General features: G+C 35.1%; 1 protein-coding gene across 1 annotated transcript; it reads right to left on the minus strand.

Moving 5' to 3' along the window:
• Window positions 1-3504: 3504 nt before the first annotated feature.
• On the minus strand, window positions 3505-18713 carry LOC124354707 (retinoblastoma-like protein 1). Its single transcript, XM_046805362.1, has 6 exons — window positions 18557-18713; window positions 14331-14510; window positions 10273-10381; window positions 8317-8450; window positions 6891-7070; window positions 3505-4009 (listed from the first exon to the last, which is right to left on the minus strand). Exons 1-6 carry the CDS (start codon window positions 18653-18655, stop codon window positions 3818-3820), a joined length of 894 nt encoding a protein of 297 aa, XP_046661318.1. The 5' UTR covers window positions 18656-18713; the 3' UTR covers window positions 3505-3817.
• Window positions 18714-20628: the final 1915 nt, after the last annotated feature.

A 20628-nucleotide genomic window follows, 5' to 3' on the forward strand; every position in this document is an offset into this window, starting at 1 on the left:
GTTTCCTATCTCTTCTCTTATTGTGCCCCTATCTGTTATGATACTTCCCTAAATAACAGAATTCCTTCACCTTTTCAAGTCTTTTTCCTTCAACTAACACGTCTTTGTTATTTCCATCCCTTCTCTCTACTTTCATTACTTTACGTTTTTTGTATGTTCATCTCTAAACCCATATTTCTTCGCCACTTTTGCCCATTTGTTTTAACTCTCGTTCTAACTCTTCTTCCCTATTTTCCCATATCATTATGTCATCCGCATATGCTATTGTCTTAAGTTCTTCTGCTACCTCTGTTTCCTTGTACTTCTAGAATAATTTCATCCATTATAATATTGAAAAGGAAAGGTGACAATATGCTTCCCTGCCTTACTCCTCTCTCTGTTTTAAAAGTATCTGTATATATTTTTCTTCAATTCTTACCCTGTTTTTTACATATGCCGTACAGGTTCTTTATTCTTTCTATTATTCCCTCACGCAATCCTCTCTTTCTCATACGCTCCGCTCTCCCATATCCTTTCTCTCAGTAACCTTATCATATGCCTTCTGTAGGTCTATAAACGCTAACCATTGTATCTTTTCCGTATTCCCACCTCTTTTCTAACACTTGTCTCATCACAAAAATAGCATCCCACCGTTGACCTACCTTTCCTAAAACCACATTGCTCCTCTCTTCCTGTTTCTTCCAGTACTGGTCTAATTTTCTGCAACAGTATTTTTTTCATAAATTTTTTGTGTATGGCACAACAAAGTTATTCCCCTGTAATTCTCGCATTTTTTGCTTATTGCCTTTCTTAAAAAATCGGTACTATTATTCCCATTTTCCAGTCTTCTGGTATCTTCTTTTTCCTTCCAAAATCACTCTCATCACTCTGTACAACCATTGAATTCCCAATGGGCCCGCCGCCTTTATCATCTCAGCCGTCAGCTCGTCTATTCCCGCAGATTTCCCCTCTTTCATCTCTTTAACCGCTTTTTTCCAATTCGCACATACTTAAAATCCTCTTCATCTTCTGTCTCCTCTGTCATATCTCTTCTTTCCTCTTCATTTTCTGTTCCTTCCAGTAGTTCCTTAAAATACTCTTTCCACGTCTTCAAAACCTCTTTTCTCCTCCCATTTGATTTTTCCCCTGAAACATCCACCACCTTAGTCAACATTTCTTTAGGTTTCGTCTTGTTCCTTATCACCCCATAAAAAATCTTCTTATTTCCTTTGAAGTTTGATTTCAGTTTTTCCTCAAAATCCTTCCATGTCCTCTCCTTTGCCTCCTTCATCATCTTTGCTGATGCCCTTGCAAGTCTCTTCCATTTATCCCTCTTTTCGTTTGACCTATCCTTAAACCATTCTCGCCAAGCTCTATTTTTGTTTTTAACTGCTTCAGCAATTCTTTCATTCCACCAAGGGGTCTCTTTATCCCTTCTTTTACCTGAAGTTCGTCCACATGTTTCTTCTGCAGCTTTGACTATAGCATTCTTGAAGTTTGTCCATTCCTCCTCTCCTGTTTTGACCTCCCCCTTGGGTATCGCTCCTCTAATGTTATTTACAAACTCCTCTCTAACTTTCCGTATCTTTTAACTTCCATGTCTTGATTCTTGTTAGTCTTTTGCATGTATCCTTTCCAAACCTCATTCTTTGAAAATCAGCTACCACCAGCCTGTGATCTCCTCCCATACTTTCACTGGGTATAACTTTTACATCTGCCATGTATGGCTGATGTAAAGTATAAGTCTGTAAAATAAATAAAAATGTAAAATAAAGTATAAGTTCTAAACATTAAAATTGTAATATTAGTAAAACAGATTTATTATTATTAGTAAAGAATTGTATAATTTATCTTATAAATAAAAATGAATTGCAAAATGTGTTGCTAAGCGCAAATCTCGAGAACGGCTAGAAACAATTCGGTTAATTTTTTTTAACGTTCATTGAAATCCATAGAAGGTTTTTATGAAGCAAAATATAAGAAAAGTTACCTGAAATATTTTAGAATTTAGAAAAATTGTAGTTTTTCTTTTCATAATCCAAATTAAACTGGCACTAACAGCTGTTCACACACCTTTAGTTTTATGCAACGAATATAGTTCGTTGGTTTTATGTCGACAAATTGGCTGAAACATATGTTTCCATTAAAATTTGATCAAATATTAAGTAAACAGTGCTTGATCAGTAGTGCAATGCAGATAGTAAATAAAAAGTTAATATAAAAATTTTACTCCAGATCGCACCTGTGATGAATTTAAATCATCAAATAATGCATTTGAAATATTATTTAAACACTACTAAGTAACCAACCTTAATGAACAAAGTTATGAATGTTTTCACATAAGTTACTTTAAACTTGTGGGCTTCCTTGACATTGTGATATGGCATTTTAACAGTGGCTTTTGGAAAAACAGAAATGAACACTAAAATGCCTCAAAGATTCATTCTTTCTCTGGCTACAGTCCAAAAAAAAAAGTGTATCGCAAAACTTTAATAACAATTATAATGGAATTTTGCATAACCTTAATAAGGATTTCCCCCTTATACCAAAAGTACATAGGAAGTAGGTATTACTTTGCCTTGGCCGTAATAGGTCCTATGCGTGTGTATATTTTCTTCATCAGGACAACAAAACAAACAACTATGTCCCTGGAAATAGTTTAAACTGAAAATAGATTACAGAAGCTGTTAGTAGAGGAATTTGACCAAAGTAGGTTTCCGAGAACTGCATAATCAAATGTATCTAGAATTTGATCAAGGAAATATTGCAAGCTGAAATGTGACAATGATTTAAACGATCTAAAGTAGGCACTTTTTAATCGAAGTAGGCTTCTCAGTCCCACGTAAGTATGTATTTTTTCTTCGTCAGGACAAGGCAAACTCTGCTATGGTACTGGAAATATCTTAGACCTGAAATATGTGATAAAGGCTAGAAATAGACGCTTTTTGACCGAAGTAGGTTTCCGAGACCTGTGTATGTATTTTATTGATTAGAATAATAATTGCAGGCTCAGCTGTGACATTGCAAATATAATTAATAAATTTGAACCAGAAATGCTCTTCTACGTGCAAAACATGATACATTAATTAAATAAAACTCTAATAATATTTACCATGAACTTAAATAATATCTACTTAATGTATACCTACTTACGTTTTAAAATTTTCATAGAACTCCATTTTTTTACGTCATAAGTGCTTTTACTAAGTAATATAAGGACTCTGGTTCTAAAGATTATGTGCGAAGCTGCGAGTAACAGCTAGTTCGTGATAAAACTGAATTTATATCTTCAAAAATACACTATTTTTCCATTTTTATTTGTAAGTTAATATAAGATTATAAAATACATGATGATTTACATTTTTTGTTGTAAAATATCATTTTTTATGTTCAATTATGGCTATGGATTTGGAATATCTTATATCTTCACAAAGTTTTGCACCGTGCATACATCACACAAATTTGAATTTGACTTGAAAAGGGTTCATAGTAATAGATACACTTTAACTCAGAGAAATAATACACTTTTCACTGTCTCAAGACACTTTATTCCTCTTAAAATAATTACTATAGTTTTATGTACATCTTAATACATTTCAAATAAACTGTAATCTAAAAAGATAATAATAATATTAATATATATATATAAATTTACAAAAACTAAATAGATCAAAATTGTACTTCTAAACAAAACAATAAATATGTTTACAAAATATAACAAACATAAAAGAATACTTTCAATAAATTAATTGCCTACAATACACTCAAAAATGGTTACGACAATAACTGTTACATTGTCGCCTAGGGTGTGTTAGACAAAGAAAGTTCTGAATCACCATTACGAGTCTTGTGATTTGGCGATCAATCGATCAACAACCAAATCTTGAATCTTGCTGGCCACAAAGTTGGGTTGTTTTGGTGGTGATCCTCCGTCTTCCTCGGAGTTGTCGTCATTGAGCAGCCGCTTACCAACTTTGCGCCCTGCTTGGAAGTCGGCTTCCCGCATCATAGAATTGATGGCCTTTAAGTCCTGTAACCACACTTGCTATAGTTCCAACAGTTGGCCAGCAATGGCATATGAATGTTAAATATTCTTAATGAGTATCTTAACATATTATAATGCCATCAAGCATACAATGTTAAAAATCTGTTTTAGGGAACTCAACTTCTGACACCCTACAAAAATTGACTAACAAAAAGAAAATAATCCCAAATTTCAATCTAAAAACCCAGTTTGAAAGGAAAGATACATTTTTACACCCAAGCACATATATGGCCATGAACAAGGCAGACAAGCTTTCTCCCATGTGCGAGCTGCTCAGCCCTGATCTGCTTTTTGTAAAAGAACACGGTTTAAGAACAGCAACAAGTTCCAAAATTCCAAATTATACATTTCTCCAAGCTGCAATTTCTCCAAAGGAGGAAGCGTGCCAATATTTTTAAAGAAAAACTTTTCATTCACTCCTCGCAGAATTAGCGAATTCACAGAAAAAATTCGAAGTTACAAGAGTGAGGATTCAAGCAAACCAATTTCAAATCAATGTGATTAGTCAGTACAAGTTTCTCAGCAAAAATGAGGAATTGTTTTTTTATTCGGTTTCGAAGAAATTTTGACTGACTTGAGGAAACAAAATCCCAATTTCACTCTCATGAGAGATTTTAATATCAATATTTTATAAATAACTTGGATTTCACTATATTTTATATTTTGAAACATAGGTGTCTCTAATGTCTAAACAATGTTAATTGTTTATTATCAACTTTTTTTATCACATCAGCCAAACATGGCTCCAGATCCCAGTAGTCAAGTCTGAAACAGCATCAGATTCCAGACAATGCATTAAGAGGAAGGTGAACTGGAGCTAAACTTAACATTCTTAATATTGCTAATACATTTTACAGTACAGATGCTAATAGTTTATAGCTCACTATTAGGAGACCGTCGAATTCTAAGACTGACCAGGTGCAATAGTGGAAAAATTCAAATAACCAACATAAATGAATCTACAAATTCTGTCCAAAAAAGTCAAATTGACCAAAGTCTGAACACTTTATTATTATGCAGGGCAAATTAAAGGCATGGTTACTCGATATTAACTTTTTAACAACATCTATGAAGACCGAACTCAGCATAACCCTGTAAGTTATAAAACTGCACTTATCACTTATCTATTAGTATCACAAGATAATAAATCTTAGCTTAATTAGAAATTTTAAATGTAAACCCCTGCTAGTTACACATCTTTTTAAAGGTCTTTATAAAACAAAATTAATGGTAAACTCTAGAGTTCGCTCACAAGCCAGTGCAGAATGGTATCAAATTTAAATTGTTAATACCCTTATGTCTAAAATTGTTAAAAATAACAAATAATAAACAAAGTTATGACATTTCAACTCGTTTGAATGAATTTTGTTGTTGTAAAAGTGAAACAAATACATTTTACAAATGTTTGTTAAGTTCATTTGCCTTACTAACCTCACTGTTTTCATGACATGCTCAAACTGCTCTCATCGACGGTCTGACAATGTGCTAACCTGTTGTAAAATCGTGAAGTGGCAAGTTGGATAGAATTCTATGGAACTCTTTGAATTTCTTGCTTAATTCAGTGTTTCAAATTGTTTATGCACTGTGGTTTTGATTTATACACATTGTCTTTAATGTGGTCTGCACACAAAGTAATCTAATGGTGATAGATCAGGTGACCTTGCAGACTACTTGATAATTCCTATTCTACCCATCCAGCGATTGGGAAAGATATTGTCTACATGCGGACATCCTGATTGTAGTATGACAACCAGACTACATCGAAGTTATTTGTTGTTAACTGAGCAGCTGGAATAATCTGTTGTAATATTTCCAGGTGGGTCCAACAAATTGACCTTATACAAACAATACCCAGAAAAATGTTAAAATTTTATGGATACTGTGTATATTACCCTCTCTCATCCAGTGAGGGTTAACATCAGATCAAAACTGACAGTTGTGCCAGTTTACATTCCTGTTTAGCATAAATGACACTTCATCTATGAAAACAATGTTATTTAATGCTACTGGATTATTATCAATATTCCTAATCATTAATAGCAAAATAGGATTCAGATATGGAAGTCATCCTCCGAAAGCACTAAGTGGATTTGATAATTATTAAATTTATTGTGCAAAGCTTTACATACTGATATATGGAAAATATTTTAAATTTTTGAAACAGAACGAGTTGAGACACTGAGATTCTCTACAACACATATCAAAACATCCATTGACATTTCATCGCTTGTAGATGACATTGGTCTTCTAGCTCTGGTAAAATACTTGATTTTGCTTGTCTCCTTAAAACATTTTAAGGGGTTTTTACTTCTAATATTTGAATAGGACTGTGATTTGGAAAAGTGTCAATGAATGTTTCTCACCACACCATAATATCTAATCTGACCTCCATAACCACGTGCCAATAAAATTGTTATATGTTCATGTTCACTAAGCTCCATACTGTGAATAACAACTTCTTAACATTGCGAACACAATCAACAGACTAATACACTTTCCCTTTAATAAAAGAATGGCCTACTGGAGACCTCATTTGTTGAGGTAGGTCAAATTTTAGAGGTAAAATTATGTGTAACTTGACGGGGGTTTACATTCAAAACTTTTAAGTTGGGATCCAAATTTGGTATTTGGGGGACAGGACAATCTTGTGATACTAACAGAAAATTTCAGTTTTGTTCCCTACACATGTATACTGAGTTTAGTTTTTCTAGGCGAGATTGTTACAAAATTAATATGGAGTATCCATATTTTTTATTAACCTTGTATACCTTTTTTGCAATGATCCAAGATAAAATTACCAAGTATAACATTGACTTTTTGATATAAATAATTATTTCATACTCTGTTGAGGTAAAAAATCTCATACCTTAGCAGGACTTCGGCTGAAGCAGTAGCTAAGGGACCCGGTGGGCGAGGGAGGGAAGGCGTTAGGCTCTGAGGAGGTGAGGGGACGGATAAAAACACTGTGCATGTCAGAGACTCTCCTGCGAGGTGACATGGGGACAGATCTCGTTACCGGCAGTGGGGACAGAGTCAGGTTGCCATTCTGCAAACACCACAAATCAGCTTATTAGGTTAATAGAATGTAAACATCCACTGGTAACTAAAAATTATGGTTAAAACAAAGGAGACTAAATTTGAAACACAGCACTGTAAATACATGATTACTTTTAGTAGCCCCAATAGAAAAATAAAATTAAGATTCAAGTCTGTACAAAATAACACGTTTTTGCATATTCTCACAAACAGAATGGCACATTGATGATGGTAGAGTGTGTGATGGTAACCTTGGACGAGTGCCAGCAGTTTGATGATAGGCATGTGGTTTTGTTATTTACTTTTACTTGTAATTATGGTGTTTGCTCTTTATTCCTCTATTCTTTGTCTAATAGTGGTTTTGTGTATGAAAATGATAATAAACACAAAAAATAAAGCATAATTGAATGAGACACTCATTAGTTTTACATACAGTAATTTTGAAGATGATTACCGAATACACAGTGATGTTGATGACCAATAGATTTTTTTTTGAACTGGTGAAACAGTGACTATAAGTGCATCTGAAGAAAAATTCGAGCTACAAGATGACACAAAACTGAATGGACATAGGTGAACTTCAAAAACCTCAAATACCACTTGATTGTTCCCTGAATATCTCAGCAAATTAGCCATACATATGTCAAGTCCTTTTCATGCTCTTACTTATAGGCAGATATAGCCTAAGTATTATGTACAAAAATTATTTCCAGCAAGTCAAATTTTACTATTAGGCTATTAAAATTAATACATTTAACTGCTATTTTTTTACAATGCATTTTATTTATACATTCTTACATGTGATAATTATGTATAGTCAATGAAATGTATATTTAAATGATCACTTTGACTCATAAGCAACACAGTCTCTAGTATTGGAAGGTACAGCAGAGTAAGATTGTGCAAGACCTGGTAGTGAATGTGTTAATTTATATTGTTTTTATTAGACAAATCTCTGTGAAGTACATTGCAGAATTTTCCTCAAAGGTTGTGTAGAGAAGAGGTTGGATGGAGCAATTTACATCTGGGTATGTAAGCCCAGTACTCCACAGGACACTTACATTTAATATGTTGCATAATATATATATATATATAAAATTAATATTCCTAAGCCTAGAGAACCAAGTTCATCTCATGCATAATTAATTAGGTATCCAAAAACTGAGACCTTATATACAAACAAAATATGTATGTACAAATCTCATACAATTTTGCTGAAGTATGAAAAGAGACAAAATTGATATAACTAAACAAACCTGAGCATTTCCATTAGCGAACTTCCTCACGAAATTCTGCATTTTTTGTACATAAACTGAATTGTAGAATTTTATTATATCACATCTGTTTTCTGTTTCCTGGACTGGGACTCCAGATGGTTTGGTTTCTGTTCCTAAAAAAAATAAACATATTACTAAAAATTATTCTTAACCCTATAAAAACGAAGGCAGTATTTATAATTTGTTCTTGGAGCTCATATTTCTAACTCCACTAGCCGCCACAATTTTGTCGGAAACGCGGATCAAGTTTTGCCGTAATGTTATCTCAGCTTGTATGTCCAGCTATAATAGCTAAGATATACTACATCCATATCTCGTAAGGCCAGCTCCACTGGCCACTAAACATAGCAGTTATTTTCTAATACTCTCTTTGTTTTATAATGAATGGTGAGTGCTGAAACCTATCAAGCAGCTTTATTTTAAAGTCATTTTTAAGTAAATCAGTAAATTTTTATATCAGCATACAATTCTACTCTAAACATTGACTGTGCAAATAAGACAACTGATGCCTATAGTGGGCCTATACACTAAAGTGATAAAAGGGATAGAAACAAAGAAAATTGTATTAACTATTCTTGACTACACATAGGTATATTTTTAAAAGTTTTATTCCATAAAAAAATGTAAAGACTGAGAAAAATGTGAAATAGTTCATGTCTGAGTATAACATAAGTATACAGGCTTACTTTATAACATTTTATTTACATATCTTAGTTAACAATATACATGTCATAGTTAAATGTCCCAAATGTATGGTTTTTTTCTTGTGTTAGAAAATGTAGGTTATCTTTATATTAGAAAGATTCATTAAAAATAAATTTAAAACTACTATGCAAATAACGCAGCGGATATTTAAAAATAATTCTGATCTGGGGAGGCAATCAACAAATATGGCTGCCAAGCTGTCAATGAAAGTATGCGGCCATCTGTTCTGGCCATATGAGTTACGAGGACAAACTAAGGCAAAACAAACACGAGCTGTCTGCAACATGGGTGTGGCCAGTGCTGCTGGCCTTTCGAGCGCAATGGTTAAGTTCCTTATAAATGTATGTATTCTTCAATAATTCAAGATAATTTAGTTGATAAATCATTCAAATTACATCAATAAATGGATGGTACAAAAAAATGCATGATATATCATATAGCGAAGCAGGAACCGTTCTGTAAGGACGAACGCTATCCCAGGAATGTTACAAACCTACGGTGGTCCTTTCTCTTTGATACACTCAATAGGGGATTCTCTCACTATTGCTGATGGGATTTTTTTATATAACTTCAGAAAAGGGAACATAAAAGAAGATAATTAACAAGAGAAAAAGAGAATGAGAGACAAAGGGGTTTTCCTAAACAGACACTAGTGTTACTGGAAACTGTCATATGCTTCTAATATTTTGTCTGAAACTGTTAGATGGTCTCTATAAAATAAAGTCCTTGTTAATATATCTGTTTTGGAGATCTATATTGAAAATAATTACAAACTTATGAATTTAGCAGTCGGGATAAACAATGTCTGCACTGTTCGATATCAGAGATTGGATCTGTGTTATGAGGTAGTGCAGGTTCAAATCCTTGTATTGCATTCTTTTCTCTTTATTTTATTTTATAAGATCCTGGCACAGGCCAGTGAACTATGAGGATGGGTAAATAATTCTTAAAAAGAGATTGACCTTTCCTTAAAAAATAAAAATTTTTTAAAACCACATCACAAAATGAAACATCTCAAAATAAATTAGGATGAACATGGGTAAAAGATATTACTGTGTTTTATAGCTATCAATAAAAAGGTTATTCTTACTCATTTTAATAATACCATAATTTAACTTCACATCGTGTCAGGTAATAATTTCTAAATCATTGTTCTTTTGCAAAGTGATCCTGTATAAAAAAATCTGATTACATAAACTGTTACAAGTTAGTTATCAACAAAATACTGACGTTTGTGACGGGAGGCAAGCAGCACACTGCGGTAGACATGGCTGGCCGACTGTGGCTGGAGACGGTAGCACTTCATTACTTCTGTGAACGGCTTATCCAGGCCCTCGATCTGCAATCATAAAGGCCATGTCATTTTACAGCTGAACAAATGTAACAAAATACTTGCCATTGGCTATAACTATTTATGGTGAGACAATTTAAATTTGATCTGTCAATTATTACACATGACCTACTTAAGTACAGTAACAGTACAAAAGCTAATGTTACTCATCAATTAGATTGAAATAATCTTTCTGTTTGAATTATACATGTGTAAACCAACAAAACATAAAAGAAAAAACAAAAAGCACACAGTTGGTATTTGCAGTTTTATAAAAAACACAAGTATAAGTACAAATATGCTCAACTATAACTAATTCTACAGTTTAACTTGGCCAATCTACATTAATTTTGAGAATACCGCGATTGGTTCCATATTTAACAAGGAAGTATGCCAAATCACACGTCGTGTAACAGGCTTCGCTGAGGTTTTTGCAAAATTTCATTAATCTAATGTTATATTAAGTCATGTGTTTTCATTCTTGAGATATTGTGCACATAGACAGACAGACATGCAATTTTCCCCACCCCTTGAATTATAGATTTCGTTAATGACCAGCCAATTAATTGGAAAATGGCTAATTTTCTTCAGTTTTAGAGTAAACTAACATTTAAACTTATTTTATAATAACTGAGACTAAAACTCAAAATAAATCAATGTGTATGCACAACAATTGTTTATTCATACAGATGATAGTAACAATCATTACTGCAGGAAACGTAATATACATGTATTAACAATCCAATCAGTAAATTAAATCAGCTCATCATTACTGTTTAACAAGATTACACAAATACATTTTTATTTGAAAAACGCAAATCATCATTTTAGACAGTACTGACTTGCTTCAAAAACATTCATTTGCACATAGGAGGCATTTGTTGCAAAGCAGCATATAAGTGACACTGTTAAAATTGTGGTACAATACAAATTCTAGTGCCCAATAGCAATGGGATCATGATTAGTTTTACACTTTTTAAAATTTTTCTTTTTATTATTAATTGACTTATATACTATCAATTGGTGTAAATTAATAACTATTTCCTAGTACATGGGTTGCTAAATTAAACTTGATTTTTGTTATTTTAATGTTTTAAAATTTGTTTTACTGTATTAATATAAGTAAATAATGCTTTGGATGTATATGGATGTGCAAATATATCATATTTAACAATCGCTTTTGTTTGACATTTTGGGGAAAAACATGAATAAGAATACCATTATAGTTCAAAGGAATTTGCACATATTCAGGGAGATGAATAAATTTTTAAAATTACAAGTCATATCCACGACTTCTGCTTTCAAATAATAGGAATAATAGCTTATTAAATGAGCTTTCAGAATATATTCAATTTACATAAAAATAGATGTATTTATGTTTATACAGAATCGTATTGTACAACTACACAAAGTATGGTGAATAGATAAAATAAAAATTTGCGATTCCAGGCATTAAAATTTTCTCCCGCCGCTCAGCCTTTATGACATTATGTCATTGCTGTGCATCATGTCGACCCAAACACCGCCTTCTCGAGGGGTAATTGTTGCAAACCCACTATTTCCTTCTCCAAAAGGTGTCTTATCAGGTATTGTAAAATTCAACTAATATTCTGGTGTACTAAAAACACCTGGTTGGATATCTTAGTCTTATCACACTGTCAAACAGATGATAATATTCACTAAACCAAATTCTAAGACTGTTTTTTTAGTGAACTCTGTACATTTTAGCCCTGTGCAATCTAACAAACGTCTTTTCAAAATGCTATTTTTACCTAAGAATAAGAGTTGGCCAACTTCGTTCAGAGACCCATTTTGGTGACTGAATAAAACTTAAACACAAATACACAGTTTGTATCATGGCCACTACTGCTTTGCCACTTATAGCTCATTTATTGCTCATAAAGTGGCCAATGGTCGACACGATCGGTTGGCTGACTGTCCAATAGATTGTTACGTGTTTGGGGACTTACCACAACACAGGGGTAGAACTAACCAAAATAACTTCCACTACACTAGTGGAGGCAACCGGCATCAGATGAACACATGTTGACCTTCATTCATAGTTTCAAGGACCATGTTACGTAAAGTATGCTGTTTTGAGAAAATCAGGGTCTCATTCAAGGAGGAAACAAATTATTATTTATTTCATAAGTTCTTGGAAACAGAGATTTTCTCGGTTCTAAAGGAAATTCCCAACTTATTCCTGTTTTTTTCCAGACCGTTAAATACCCAATCGATGGCTACCCTGTCTATGGAGTTTTCTTTATGTCTATTTTCTATTACTATTTTAATCAACTCTTTGAAACCAATTAATGTAATCAATGTTTATTACTTATTTTCTGATGGCCTTATTTATTCACACAAAAATGAAATCACGCTATTATCACAACTGACAGCTAGACGTTTATCAAGATAACTATACTGATATTACTTGGCTAAATGACAACCTGGGAATGCAAAACAAATAAGTACAAGAAAGGCAGTAGAAGACTGGTTCAAGTCACAACCTATCTGCGATATTGTGGTCACAAGCTATAAAATATCAGCACGTGACATGAAGTAAGGGTGTAATTGTTCAAGGTTAACCCCACTAAATTTTTTAAATCAACATGAGACAAATTGGCACAGCATCAAGAACGGTTCTTGGGCATTTTATAGATAAAATCACACCACATTATGTCGCAATCAGGTACTGTTCAAGGTTACGCACTGTGTAAACAAACCACGAACATGACTGTCCATACACTGTCAGTCTCAATTTAATTTTTCCGGAGCCACGGTCAGAAAATACTATGGAATTGATAAAGTACAAATTAAAACATTGTTTAGAATTAATTTTTCCTATTATAAGTGCTTTGAATAAAAAATGTCTTGAGATTTTTTGGTTTTACCAATAGATTCTCAGCTTATTCCCATGTGTTAGATTTAATTTCTGACTTTTTCCTGGTCGGTTGGCCATCTAATTGTGTTCAACTAAGGTGTAAAATTAATCTCTAAAGCACATAGTAACATGTTCAAACTTGAAAGCAATTTTAGCCATGAGGCTTCATGAATTAAACAACCGGTTCTAGTCTTTTCCACCTGCTCTAACCTTATTTTTAGTGATTCCATTTTATTGTTACTTTGTCAGTTTTTAATCAAACTTCTTGTTTACACACATTTATTCCTTTGGTCAGATTTATCAGTCATTGTCCCATACAACTAATTTTATTCAACTGAATCCATTATTTTATTTTTATTCTAGTTACGCCAAGAAAAACTGTTTGTTGATAACCCTTATTACTGATTGATTGTCAGACATCTTCTAATTATAATATTATTATATATGGTCATCATTTAATTAGTATATATTTTTAAGATGTCTTAGTACATCTTAGAAACTACTAAAACTAGTTTGAACGAAATTTTAAATATTGATTAACACATATATTCAGAAAGATCTTTTCACAACAAATCCATTATAATCTATATGATTGTTGTATTTATCAGCCACACCCTCCAGAGCAATCTGCAGCAGGAAAGAGCGGAACAGCATGTTGCTCTCTTCACATGTTATTTACTTCACTCCGATACACTTACTAAAAGATGATAAATTATTAAATTTATTACAAAAGTTTTGAATAAGTCTGATAGAAGATTTCAAAAAGCTTAACTTGCTAAATTAAAAGTAAGACTTATACAAATACACCAATTTGACAAACAACACTTTTACGGAAAACTAAAGCATTTAGTGGAATTAGTAGCGATAGTTTTAATTTACATTCTACTACATTACACTCATGGTTTGAAAAACTATCACTTAATCTAGAAACTTAAAAAAACCAAAAAGAAAATTGTCTTAGAAAATGAAATTCTATTCAAGTTCTGAGACAAAACTCTAGAAGGTGCATTAATTATAATTATGTACCTAATATACTGAACTTCGATTAAATTTTCCTGATTTATATGAATTACTTACTTTGCACATGACATAGACAGCGCACATTAGGATCTGGTCAAGATGTCGGTCTAACATGAGTTCTGAGTGTTCTAAAATAGAGTGCTCAAAGCATGTCCATATCTTCCGTCTAAGCTCTGTCTCCTTCAACTCCAGATGATTGCACAGCTCCTGCATTCGCACTGACGCAACATGATAGAACTGTAAACACAACTTAAGGTGAGTATTCACACAACACACTGCAATATACTTGCAGATAAAGATTATCAGAACAGATTACACAGGTAATATCACAAGGTGGCCACTCATAACCTTTCTTTTCAAATTCTTTTCTGATTCTCTAAGGTATTTTCAGACTATACAAGAAGGTAAATACTTATGTAAGTGTTATAAATATAAAAAATGAATGCTTTCATTTACATAAAAACAAAAGATGATAAGTTTAATTCTTCTCCAAATCACAACAATTTCTGTGGAATGTTTATCCTTCTTTGCCAGAAATACAGTATGGAAGGCACCACCGAAACTGCACTAATGGCCAGGGGGACTTCTGATCAATACTTTCCCTACCTCAGGTCAGGTCACAACCCAGATAGTTTAACTTTTCCAACCTCAAATCACGTACCAGATAATCCAATGTGATTTTGGTGGGCCCCAAATTCAAGCTCAGATCACGTGAGCACTTGTAAGGTTAACTTTAACTTTGGTACTACTAGTAACAATTTATGATAACCTTAATCTAAACTTACTGATATCGTATAATAAAGCCCCCACTAGGTACGGTTTCATATATAATATGATCCAGGGTGGTTTCAGGATGACCTAGGAACAGTAGCCATTTGGACTCCAGATAGAAGAGGTAAATTGCTTGTTGAAAGGAATTGGAAGGGGATCGTTTGAGTGAGATATGCGGACTTCACTTTGGTGAGCTGCTACTTCACTCCTAATGAGAGTATCCTAGACTTCCGGACAAAGATTGACAATTTGGAGGGCACCCTAACATTTGATGGAAATGTGGTCGCCTTAGGTAATGGTATATCATAGAGGAAGATACATTATTGAGATACCAGAACAGAACTTGCTGTGATCATCAAGGGGAGTGTATACACTTTTTGCAGGCCGGGGTATACACAGATAACACTGGACATTACTTTTTTTGCAACGGAGGTATATGCACGTAATATTGTAGGCTGCAAAGTAAGTGAGGACTATACTAGTAGCGATCACCAGTATATCACTTTCAGCTTATGGTTCGGCCGAAACAATAATTTATTGCGGCCTTCTGTAAGCTCATCCATCACCCGCTGGTTGGGGCGTGAGAAAAATGAATGAAGAAGTGCTTTTGGAGACTCGAGACAGGTAAGAATGAGGTACTGGACGGGACAGGCACAACCGAAGACCTAGTGGAAGCAACCATGGCCTTATTACTGATGCCATGAAGGAAAAAAGCCACGTACTAGTGGACAGATGAGATTGCAGGTCTACGGAGACTATCTGCTTCGGCGTAGGGTCCTGATCAGAGTGAGGAGAGCAAGTGATGTAGCTCACTTGGAATAAAGACGTGCAAGAAGACAACTTAATTTTCCAATAACTCAGTGCTTCAGATTGAAAGTTTAGAAATTACATTAACTTAGACACCTGGGGTCTGGGATACAGGATCGAAATGCAAAAGATTTTATCTCTGTCGCTGGATACTGAAAGGATGCAGTACGTCATTGACACTCTTTTTCCAACTCATCCTATGAGAGATTTGGAGGTGCATGTGGTGCCGGTTGCCGGTGCTGAAGGTGACTGTGGATTGTACATACGTTGCTTGTTTTCGGGTGTTTTCCCAAAAATCTGGACAAGACAGTACGCTTTACCAACCATCAGCGTACAGGTCTCTCTGTATGCTTGATGTTGCAAGTAAACTGCTGGAGAAACTTCTCCAACCACGTATGACGAAGGTGATTCGGGAGGCAGGCGACCTCTCCGCACGGCAGTATGGCTACAGGCAAGCGATGTCAACCATTGGTGCCACCAAAGAAGTGGAAAGTACATTTTAGGTGGCACAGCAAAGGAACCACAACTCCAGGGACATATTACAGTTGGCCACTCTGTAAATAAGAAATGCTTTTAATTCTGCAAGATGGACTGACATGCTGGAGGCCTTAGAGAAACATTTCAGAATCCGGGAGTTTCTGCTCAGGATAGTGCAAAAATACCTGACAGATCAACATCTGGTCTTCATGACATCAATTGACGAATGTAGGAGAGAGATCACAAGCTGGGCTGTTCAGAGTGCCATCTTGGATCCTGACTTTTGGAACGTTTGCTATGATAGAATTTTGCGTTTGCAGATGTCTCCGGAGGCTTTCCTGGTGGGGTATGCAGATGACATTGCTGCAGTCATTGTTGCTCGTAGCACAAAAGATGCACAGTTGGTGCTGAACATGATAAAGCGATGCATGAGCTGATGGCTCCGAGAACACTAGCGATTGAAAATATGTATAAAGCCTGCAGTGAAGTACCTTGGTGTGTAACTGGATACCAAGCTCTCTTCTTGGGAGCATATCTGGTACTTATCAGAAAACACTACCAAGGTAACAGCAGTGTTGAGCAGACTAATGGTGAATATCTGGGGCCCGTCCAAAGGGCGAAGGCCTCTTGAAGTCGATTACTGACTCCAACCTACTCTATGGATGTGATGTTTGGGCCGAAACTATTTAAGGAAAGGAAAATATTGAAAGAGAATAGCTTCTGTTCAGAGAAAAGCTGCTCTGAGGAAGTATGTTTTTGACAGCGAGGAAGAGCTCAGAGTCGAGGAAGCAGAGCTAGTTGCTAAAGTTTTATGAGCTAGCAGAGATGGAAAGTTTGTTGGGATACTGCATCTCACAGAAGTTGGACAAAAACGTTGATTGGTAACATCACAGAGTGGATTAAGAGACATCATGACGAGGTGGGCTTCTTCCTCACTCAGTTCTTGTCTCGGGTTACGGTTATTTTGGATCAATTCTGCACAGGATGGGAAATCAGGAGTTCCCAACTTACGTTTTTGGAGATTCATCTCGGGACGATAAGGAACATGCCTTATGTAGATACAGACAATTGATAAGAGATAGGAGAGAGCTGATGCAACTGCAGGAAGTTTATATCACTGGAGTTATGCTCAGAGGACAGAAATGCTGGCAAAATATGTGGAGAAAACCCTAAGGGCAAAAAAGGTGACTCTGGACAGTGAACAACTATTCTAGGAAAATCAGGAAACCAGATGAGAGCTTGAATAAGGCTCAAACAAAAGGCCAAGCTCAAAGTATTTGGAACACCATTTCCAGGCTGGACCCAGAAGAGGAAGGGGTGTTTTTTTAGTAGTTATGCCTTCAAGAAAACACCTGTTGGAGAGCCCCACACTTGTTCGCTTGGTTACGGTAAGGCCAAGCGTTTGTTTAGTCATGCGTTTTTACACCCCCTCTGGGCGCAAACAAGATGAGCAATTTGCGGGTTGTTGCAGGAGTCAATACAAAGTCGACTCCTGACAGCAATTTCTCAGTTATGTTTATAACTGAAATCTTAATGGCCAAGAGCGCTTTCCAGTTCTTGCAAACAACTGTGTGACACAGGCTGCATCAGCGCTTGCGAGAGTTCTTGCATCCGTGTTGATCCAAGAACTAGTGATTTTCCAAGAACTGTAAACTAGTGATTTTCTCCTGTCAGACATAAATCTTGTGCAACTTCTTGTCATTGCAAACCCAGCTAATTCAGTCGAGGTTTGGATGTGACTGTGATATCAAACATAACATAACATTTCTTTGTTTAAGCTATGTAATCTACTGACAAATCAGAATGTGTGTGTGAGAAGCAATCGTTCATAGACCAAACCGAGGCCTCGGCCACAATACAAGCGCGGTGAACAGCGACTTAGTTTGCATTGTGCATATGAAGAAGTGAGCAGCAGGGCGATACCACACTGTACCGCTGATCAGTGACTAATCCTATACATAACATTTTTCTTCTGGCTCTCAGCCCTCAATTCATTCTGTCATTACTGTACATCATATCGGACCCAAACAACAACTCACAATACAATACGTTTAAGTTTTATGTATTTTGTTTATAATATACTTATTATAAAATACTGATTTAAAGTTCTGAGGACCGATATAATCTGAAACTTAGCAATAGAAACTCAGAGGTTCATTTTTATTTCTTAGCTGTTACTGCCATGGAAAGCCTTAGAAAAGCAAAATAATTGCTTAACTCCACATTACCTTTCGGAAGAAGAGGCCAAGAGAGCCGGTGCGACGAGGCCTGTTGGGTTTGCTCTGTTTCTCCTTTAGCAAAGCTGGATTAATGATGACGCTGGACATTTTTCTTGGCTCTAGCTCCTCACCAGTACTTGACACTAATGGTACAAACACTCAGTTCAAACAGTGCCCAACCATACATTGTACAATATATATATATATACTATTATAAATTATATGGAATAATTCAAATGACCCAACATCAATTAAGTATTGCAATTATTACTCTTTTATGAAGTATTGGGTGATTTTGCTTTTGCCAAACATTACCACAATAACAAAAAAATCTATAAAAATATTAACATTATATAAGCTTGCTTTCATTTAAAGAAGTTGATACAAAAGATAAAAATCAGATGGCCTTAATAACAGAAATTAAAGATCTTGTAGGGTATTACAACATACTAGATATTTAGGATCTGTAGTGTTATACTCTTTAGATAAATTTGGGCACTAATAAAAATGGGATTGTAAAAACAAAAAGACAATAAAGTTTCAAAAAGTGGAATTTTATAGCAAATTGTGCTTTGAATACGAGGTGAGGTGTATTTGCAAAGTAAGTACTGTTTTGGAAATATAAAATAGCAAAATAAATTTTTTCAACTCAGTTTTATTTTTACAATAAGAGCATACTTTAAACATAGTTTCACTAACACTCAAACACTTGACATAGCGGGTCAGTTTTTAATTCCTTCTACATAGAAACTTCCTGCCAGTGACAATAACCATGATTTCACAGAATTTTTCAACTCATTGTCAGATCCAAAGCGCTTCATGAGCAGGAACAAGTGGTAGTCGGACAGCGACAAATTTGGGCTGTATGGCGGGTGATCGAACTGCTCTCAACGAAACTGTCTAATCAACATTTAGGTGTCACCCGTAGTATGAGGCCTAGCAATGTCATGGAGCAAAATAATTCCATAAGTATACGCATAATTCAGAGCTCCACCATGATAATGGCGCAACTGACATCTTGGGAAGGAGGTTTATCACAACGGGTCTGGATATCGCCTTAATCCAGGAACCTTGGATCAACAAAGGTTACATCACAGGCTTAATGACTCAGGATAGTAATCTTCTATACGATCGATCAAATGAAAACCCAAGAGCGCTGTATCTTACTTTCAAAATATATAACTGGTTTCCCTGTTACAAATCTAAATACAAACGATCTAGTGGCAGTGATAGTGGAAGTAGCCTCACAAGTGGATAAAGAGGTAATTTTTACCTCAGCATATTTCCCTAACCCTTCAACACACTGCCCACAAGTGTAAATACTAAGGCTACTGCAGTACTGTGGAGAAAAAGGTATAACCCTCATCCTCGGCTGTGACTGCAACGCGCACCACACCTACTGGGGTAGTACCAACATTAACCCAAGAGGTGAGGATCTCCTGCAATTTATTTTTAGTAATGACCTTATTCTAGAAGATAGAGGTAACCCCCCCCCCCCCCCACCCCCCCCCCCCCCCACCCCCCCCCCCCCCCACCCCCCCCCCCCCCCACCCCCCCCCCCCCCCACCCCCCCCCCCCCCCACCCAGCATTATTTTTTGATGACCCTGTATTATGATTAAAGTGAGTAAAAAACAAAGTAATTAAAACACATCACTAGTATTACAGGTCAAATATTTGTGTACAGAATAAAATACTTTTTGTTTCAACCAGTTTTCTATTACTTCTTTAAATCTACGTAAAGATACAGACCAAGATTTCTCAGGTAACTTATTAAAAAGCTTAATTTTCATGAATATTTGGCTGCTTTTACACTTTTCTAATTTGACAGAGTATATTAAGCATATGATCTTTCCTGGTATTATGACTATGAATATCTTGTCTGGTTGTAAAATTAGATAGTAATTCTTTAAAATTTATAAGACAACTCTATATATACATACACATGCTAGGAACGGTCATTATATTAAGTTCTCTAAAAAGTGGCATGCATGTATCCCTTTTATGAACATTCTTAATAGTTTGCAATGCGTTTTTCGCCACATGCTGCTACAGTTGCCTCACAAAGTTTCATAAATTCCAT

This window comes from Homalodisca vitripennis, chromosome 2 (genome assembly GCF_021130785.1).
Source record: "Homalodisca vitripennis isolate AUS2020 chromosome 2, UT_GWSS_2.1, whole genome shotgun sequence".
NCBI classification, from domain to species: domain Eukaryota; kingdom Metazoa; phylum Arthropoda; class Insecta; order Hemiptera; family Cicadellidae; genus Homalodisca; species Homalodisca vitripennis.

Excerpts from the sequence above, each read along its gene's own strand:
- LOC124354707 (XM_046805362.1), bottom strand. The coding sequence starts at position 18,655 with ATGTCCAGCGTCATCATTAATCCAGCTTTGCTAAAGGAGAAACAGAGC. Across the intron at positions 8,451-10,272 it reads GCTTGCCTCCCGTCACAAAC|GAACAGAAACCAAACCATCT; the intron begins GTCAGTATTTTG and ends TATTTTTTTTAG. Across the intron at positions 4,010-6,890 it reads TCAGCCGAAGTCCTGCTAAG|GACTTAAAGGCCATCAATTC; the intron begins GTATGAGATTTT and ends GTGTGGTTACAG.